This window comes from Haplochromis burtoni, unplaced genomic scaffold, assembly GCF_018398535.1.
Source record: "Haplochromis burtoni strain Fernald_Lab_line unplaced genomic scaffold, NCSU_Asbu1 Contig_187, whole genome shotgun sequence".
NCBI classification, from domain to species: Eukaryota; Metazoa; Chordata; class Actinopteri; order Cichliformes; family Cichlidae; genus Haplochromis; species Haplochromis burtoni.
The window spans coordinates 596,392-604,195 of NW_024582548.1; the positions used below are offsets into that span (position 1 = coordinate 596,392).

At 39.7% G+C, this 7,804-nt stretch overlaps 1 protein-coding gene across 5 annotated transcripts in view; it reads right to left on the reverse strand.

Moving 5' to 3' along the window:
• The window catches only part of esrp2 (epithelial splicing regulatory protein 2), a 23,242-nt gene extending 16,620 nt beyond the window's left edge, over nucleotides 1-6,622 (reverse strand). For 4 of the 5 annotated variants that reach the window (XR_006054993.1, XM_005934565.3, XM_042225892.1 and 1 more), the window contains exons 1-2: nucleotides 6,119-6,444; nucleotides 5,526-5,654 (exon numbers count right to left, since the gene is read on the reverse strand). Coding sequence is in view for 4 of the 5 variants with exons in the window: in XM_005934565.3 (XP_005934627.1) it covers nucleotides 5,526-5,654; nucleotides 6,119-6,250 (261 nt within the window). In the remaining variant the exon portion in view is untranslated. The other variant, XM_014337544.2, reaches the window with a different exon arrangement.
• Between the last annotated feature and the right edge of the window lie 1,182 nt (nucleotides 6,623-7,804).

The following is a 7,804-nucleotide window of genomic DNA, read 5'->3' on the forward strand; positions in this document are numbered from 1 at the left end:
CTGCCATATCGCGCCATCGGCCCCTCTGGCCCCCTTTAAATGTTTCACAAACTTTCTTTGGCTTCCCACCATTTCATGCTGCTTCATAAAGCTGGGAGTTCACTTATTGTTGACACAGCATTTGATTTATAGCAAGCTGCTGTTGGTAGCATTAGGCTTCTTAAAGTTAGGATACTTGTGGAAAATAATTTGGAAAGAAAACTGGTGAATTAGAGGAAAAATAAAGGTCAGAGCTGAATAAAGAGGCAGTGCTTGGCTCCTCTCTAAAAGCAGTTTGTGGCTTTGCAGCTTGCAAAATAGGTACAATGTCAACGTAATGGCAAGTTTTCTCAAGACCCCTGCTTTAACTCATGTGCAAACTTGAAACAGACTCCAACCAACTTTCAGGGACCTGTAGCTCCAGATAATATCACCATAAGCAAAAAAGAACACATATTGGAGAATAGCATTAACAAATAAACAAGAAAACCCAGAACACTCAAAATCATCTTTGAACCATACCTGCTTTTTGGCAGCATCTACTAACAAGGAAAGAAATGCTTCGGGGTTAGATTAGAGGGGTTTTAGGATGGATGGACAGAAACATGTAAGAGTTTTTAATAATTGAGTCATTGCAACATTGGAGAAACCACATGCTCAGCTATGAATGAAACAAATACACAACCTAATTAGCAAAAACATACACAAACAATTTACGTAACCATTCCCAGAGTTGTGTTAAAGATAGTGGTTTACAGGTGATATGCAAACCACATGAAAAGTAACTCTACTATTCATTGTTCATCAAGATGAAAACTCTCTTCAGTCAATGCATTAATCATTACACTCAAAATAGGCTGCAAATGCAAAAGGAAAAGACAGTTATGCAACTTAAATCCACGACCACTGAACTCCCCCAAAGATGCAAAGCATCACTTTTGCAAGTTACTTTTTACTTCAGGTGTTTGTGAGTGATTCAGTTTATGTATACTTATTTTAAAAAAGATAAAGACAAAGTTATAGAGATCAGCTTAGTGCAATATGTATGGACTTAAAATTAGTTTCTATTTCATGTGTACAGCGATAACAGCACTAATATTTGCTCACAGCCATTCATGCAGCTCCACCTTTGCTTTTGTCTAAAGCCGGATTCCTGAGAGAAAAGCTATAGAGGATGTAGAGACACACCCTCTCTTTCTCCACAATGTCAAAATCCACGTTTAAAAAGAGCAAACACGAAGAACAGAAAATTAATCAAACAGCGATATCACAGACAAGAGCCAAACTCATAAAGTGACCACTGAAAAAGGGCCAGTGCTTCTAGATTAATCTGGTTTTATTTTTAATATTTAGCTAAAGTCTTTTTCTTCTCAGCACTGTTGGTGTTTATTCTGCCTGCAGCACGCTCCAGTTCTGAATTAACAACGCTGTTAATTCAGTGATCATTATTCCTCACTAGCAAACCTGTCAAAAATGGCTGTTCATTACCATCCTGATGTGATCACCCATATCACAGTTGCTGTTTGGTGATGCCCCTTTATAATCTGCAGATTTATCTTTGTTTGAATGAACCAAAAATATTTGTTTGAAGTTGCACACGTTATAGTTTTGCGATTTCTAATTGCTTTCATTTTTATTTTGTTTTGACTTTTTGTTTTTAATTTGAGCTCAGTTTCCAGAATGGCTTTGCTCATTTCTCTTGAGTTTTCATTTGCTCAGTCAAATGTTTGGTTTTAATTTAGTTTTTAATTTTAGAGTTCGCTTTTGGTGACTCAGTCTTCTGAACATACAAAGTCTCAATGAATGACCTTCAAAGACCTTCTCAGGCTCTGAACAACTTTTTTAATTTTTCAGCTCAAATGTTTTTTCACAAGTAGTTTTTAAAAGTAAAAGTTTACTTTTAGTTTAGTTTTGCACATTAATGGTGCAACTTTGCGTCTCACTCTCCTCTGAAAGCACTTTTCATGGATAAGTGGGAGGAAGTGGCCTTTGAACATAGTCCTATCAGAGTTTGCGCTCTACTGTAGCTGGACTGTTTGTATGTAGAGGTGAGGTAAGGTGGTGGTGACTGAAACAACCTCTGATAAGAGCGGCTGGGAGTGTCCGAGCAATATCTTTGGGAAACATTCAACACGCTTACACCACCGAACACGTGACATGGTCTTCACACTGTTTGCAACTATAGGCCAAAAATCACAGGGGAAATGTTTTACAACAGTAAGCTAGTTTGCCCTCCTTCACAAGTGATCGCTCTACTATGAGCTCTACTAGCTACAAGAGCACAATTTGTTCGGCAGCTCGCTGGAAAATGAAGCCAAGGCAGTAGCGTCACACGAATTTGTGCAATTCCCCTAAATGGCCACTTAACGCTTGCCCTGAAGGCAAATCAGTGTCTTTAACTTCTGTTAAAATGCCCAACTTTCCATTTTTTGTGTTCTATGTTCCAGGTATGTGTTTTTCCTCCTTTTGTTGTTTCTTACAGGTGCAGCAGCTGGAAACACATTGTGCTTTTCTATTTGTGCTGCATCGTTTTATTATATTTTCTTCCCCCTGTCAGCTTAGACTTTGTCATATTACACATAAAATAGAAAAACTGAAATAATACTTGAAATGAATAAATAAACAGATAACGCCCAACTTTAAACATTTGATTTTAAACTTTACAGCCAGTTTCCCTTGAATTTTTATATACCTCACCTGTTTAATTTGTAAAATGGTTAAAACATTAATTATTAACAGCATGACCACTTGGTCTGAAAGGTGAATACTGTCAGTGACCGGCCTCACCTCAGCTAAATCGAGTCACAAAACTTGACTTCTTGACTGTTTGCATGTTGTTGCCTTTTGGAACATTTTAATGCAATTTTTGCTGAAGTTAAGATGTCAAGTAGGCTTTGTGTGCGGTAAAGCCCGTCCTAGAAGTTTGCCTCTAGTATAAGTGGCTGAAAAGTTAATATTTTAATAAAAATCTGTTACTTCACACAAATATAGTACCTATATTTGCAACATGTAATGCCTTGCTAATCAAGTTTGCTTGTATTGGCTGAACTTGGCCATATTTGAACAAGACAATATAAAGCTACAAACAAAAATTTAAGGGTTCAAAACCAGGCTTCCCAAATCAGTGCACACCGTGAGGGCGCATAACATAATAAGAAGCATAAATTCTATTTGTTCTTGCACTGTGAAGACTGAAAACTCACTGTAGGATCTGCAGTGGATCCAAATATATTCAATATCTTCCTTCTGCAGTTGTAGTAATAAACAGTCTTCCTTTCACATACTAATTAACGGCATGTTTGATTTAGACACACCCAGCAGAAGTAACAGAGCTGTGATGATGAATTGGCATAACTATTTATGTTAGCACAAATCTGTCATCTTTACAAGGCTTTTTGCTGAAATATTCAAATCCTGGTTGTGTGCGAGACTTTCGTGTGATTCATCATAAGAAGCATGTCACAACTTGGCTGCCTTTGTAAGTGAGAACCAAATGCTATTAACTTGGATTACTGGATACATTTCTGAAACAGGTGAAACATTTCTATATGCCGTGACTGCATACGAATGTGATATTTCAGCTTCACAGTAATGTAGATACAGTCTCACATCACATGACATTTTTCATAAACACGCTACACGTTGTGTTGCAAGCTGAACAAACCCACACCCTCAGTCAGAAATAGCTTCGTTACAGCTAAATACAAATTTATTCTGAAAAACATGAGTGGCCTGCAGGTGTGATATGCAAACTATACTGTAAAACGTGTTACAGCTACAGTGACCTACACATATTTTTGGACTATCGTGCTCCACACAAACCTGTTCTGACAGCAGCCTGGTACATTTGTTTGGTATCAAAAAAAAGAAGGAAAAAAAGACAAGTGTGACAAGTTTCTATACCCAGTGCACCTGCACTGCTGGAAACTGAAAGCTCACCAACCACACATAGGAGGTTAAAATAATTTTGCTGAGCTGCAAACATAGGGTTGAAAAATGCCTACATATGCTTATATCTATTCTACACCTTGAAATAGAACGATGTACGGTACATCCTGTGGGTTTTTTTTTTTAACTGTGCTGCTTTTTGTATGCAATGGTGAAGCATCATGCAAAACATATCAGTCTGTTCTGTGTAGGAAAATTAACACGCAGTGACTGATAGAAATAGAAGTTTTGACAGTGTTTTGCAGATTGCACCAAAACGTATGGGAGCAAAGTTTTAAACAGTCCTGCTAATCTCTCCAGGCTTCTCTACCTTGATCAATCTTTCACAAAAGAAATGCAGCACATGTCCTTGGGTGCTCTGACCACACAGGTCAATACAATAAGCCCACCACTTTAAAAAAAGGAAAAGAAAACAAAAGGCAACTGCTCGTTTCCCTCAATTCTTATAAGTTGGAGTAGGACATCACTTCTAAATTTTAAACATGAGCCAAACAGCTTCTAGACTGTATATCTGAAAAAATGTCAGTTTTCTTCTCTTCCCCCTATCAACAAGGGTAACACTTATCTCTGAGTGACGAGCAGAGAGAGAACGCAACCAATGAGACAAAGGTATGAAAAGACCAAACTGATTGCTTGGGTTAATATTTGAAGGTTCAGCACACAATCTAAGCTGGAGTAGCTGAAGCTGAGGTCTTGGGCGACCTGAATGTACATCAGCATGTAAATGAAAACTGTGGAATGTTACACGCTGGGTATAATAATCCCAGGAGCGTCACTGCTTCAAAATTTCAGAAGGAATTAAATAAGCAATAAAAACAAGAACGCTAAAACCCAAACAGACCTGCAATCAGACCACAACAGCACAAACATTAACACCAACATATTGCTTCACCGTGATAATGAGAGGTTTTTAAAGTACTACTACTGGAGGGGCAGGAATACTGCATGCAGTCTAAATACACACTCCTTTCAAGGGTGGTTGGAAAAAACATGTTTGGCAACATAAGCACTTTTGCCAACATATACCTCCAGACAGTGGGGACCAAGGGAGGAAAAATTACATCTTGGTCATAAAGAAGTGTTGTAACCAGGTGCTAAAGATGAAGCCCACAACCTGAAAGCTTCCACCCTCCTGTCTGTGCTGCTGCCTAAAACAGAGGTGCGGTCCCAGGTAAACACTCTGCTTTCCAGATGTCTACAGCATACATGAGGCCTGGGCAAGACTAGACCTGCGACGACTCCTCATCTCCAGACGCCTGAGGCTCTGCCCCATCATAGCTCTTGAGCTCCTGCAAGCCATCAGCAGAGTTTCACTGTCAGGGCTAAACCAATGACACATCTCAACCAGGTGGAACACCACTTTTAAAAAACAAAAAGATCATGTGGGAAATTTGACACTCTTACTCTAGCTTACAGCTTAATACCCAGTCAGGCTTGTCATATCGCATCACGCTCTAGGCAAAAACCTGCCAGAAGAAAGTTTTGTGGGTTTAATAAGCTTCTGGGTTTCCCACAAAATGAGCAGCTGCTGTGGTTTTCATACCCGTATGCATCACTTCAAGTTTCCCAATGCACCTGAAAAGACCAGTGAGACTAACCTGTTGCAGAACTTTGTCCAGTGGCTCAGCTTTGACGACGTCGTCCACAGTCAGCCCAGTCTCCTCTTTACACTGGTCTGTCAGCTCCAAGGTGTCCGGCTTGACAAAACATTTATGAAGCTTCCCGACCTGTGAAAGCATTTAGCGTTTCATGGCGTAGGAATACAGTTTGATGACAAAAAATATGCTAACTTATAGCAAATTAAAGGTCCCCCACATACAGGAAATGAATTGTTTAAAAACAAACAAAACAGAATTGACAATGCAGTCGCAAAAAAAAAAAAAGCACTCAATTGTCAATAAAGCGTCGTTTACATTGAGAAGCTGACATATTAAACCAAAAAGGTGTGTTTGCCCCCCATTTTTGTCTGCTTTTTTTTTTTTAAATTTGGTCGCACACCTGTTAAAAAGGTGCGCTAACGACGGGCAGTAGTAGCGTTAGCTAGCATAACAAGACAAGCGGGCTCCACACGGTTTCAGAGAGCGCACCATGTTGATTTAAATGTCAGACTCTACAGGTAGACACTATGCCACAAACACTCTGAATACATAAGAAACCGTACAACGAACGAAGGGGTCAGAAAGGTCCGTACCTTTTTCTCATGTAGATCCACAATTTGCCACACCAAGAGAATTATTTCCCTCTCATCCGAACCCAGTTTACCCCCATTTTCACCAGCTGTTGCCCCAAAGAACACCACCAGAGTATCACTGTGCGAAGCCATCAGGGACCACAAGGGTAAAAACTACAATTAAAGCAAAGATTAAAATAAAAAAAAAAACACGAGGGTTCACCTTTTCCAAGTGATAAGAAGAGCGAACAAAAGAGCTGGAAACTCAATTGAGATAAACGGAGAGAGAAAGAAAAAAAGGGGGAGATTATTTTCAGAGGAGCCACGGAAGACTTTGCGGTCAGAGACTCTACCTGTTGCAGTACTTGAGTGTGTTCTATCCAGAGATACTGGTTTAACTGGTAAAGAAGGGTGGAAATCCGTGTTTCCTTTACACGAACGCCATAACAAGCCCGGAGGTTTTTTTGTTTTTTTTTCTTCCTCGCCTTACTATTTTTTTTTCACCGAGTTACCTGTATGGCTAGGCCTTTGCTCGAGCGGAGCCCCGGGGGCGTCTTCTATTGGCTGGTTCGCAAAGGTGAGGGCGGGACGCTGAGGTAAATGTTGTGATCTCATTGGCTTATTGGTGCTGTTAAATCCGGAAGTATGTGGAAGACAAAACAGGGCGACGCTCCATGAGGCTTATGCGTACGCTGTGCAGACCACGCCGCCAACCTGCAGATGTCTCACGGTGATAGTGGAAAAGAAGTGAACAGAATCATACACGCACATAAAGGTACATTAAAGAGAAACTGAACTGCGGGACAAACTCTGTGCATTTCCATTAAAATTAGTTTTGTGCTACCTGAATTTGCAAAAAATATAATCTAAAAACAACCCCTTTATGTGCCAGGTGTTGGGCCATTTGGATCACATCTTGTCCAGACATTTGCTTTAACCCATGTCAAACTTGATCTCAAACGTGACTAGGGTAAGAACAGTTAGTTAGGGACTTCTGCTCCAGCTGTAATTCAGTGGGCACGGTGACAGAAAATACTCCAGCATGTTTATTCTCTAAAAAGGTGTTCAGACACTACATGTTTATGCCAGTGTGGAACTTTGATGCAACGAAAGTGTTTCTGCGCACAAATTCACACTTATCATTTCACTGTTTGCTTCCTTGTCTTCAGATAATGTTATTTCACTTCCAGAATGAAAACCTGTAAACATGGAGATCACAAAAAAAAAATCTATGTACAGAACAACATGCATTTGCCTCAGGCAAAAGAAAGATTTATTGCTTCTGTAGGCTTCTTAATTGTAATGTAGTTTTGGGTAAGCGGTAGTAGTAAATGCAGGGATGAATAAAGGGCAAATGGAAAAATTAAGAACAAAACAAAAGGACACATCCTGGAACTTCTACCACAAGGAAGAACAGTGGAATTAGCAATGTACTTTACATTTCCAGCTTGTGATCCATATTCTTCCCTCTAAAATCCCACTGTATTGTTATACGCTGCATGTACCTGTCAATAGAAAGTATTTGTCGCCAGAAAATTAAGGTACTTCAAAATAGCAGTGAAGTTTTCACCAGTCTTTGGCCCAGTTCCCAGAAATCCAAGGTTTTGTTGCTACTGACACTCCCTGTTCTGCCTGCTATGGGCCAACAAACTGCATTGAATGCAAGGCTTTTTGCCTTTTCATGTCCATTCACTCAAAATAAATCTC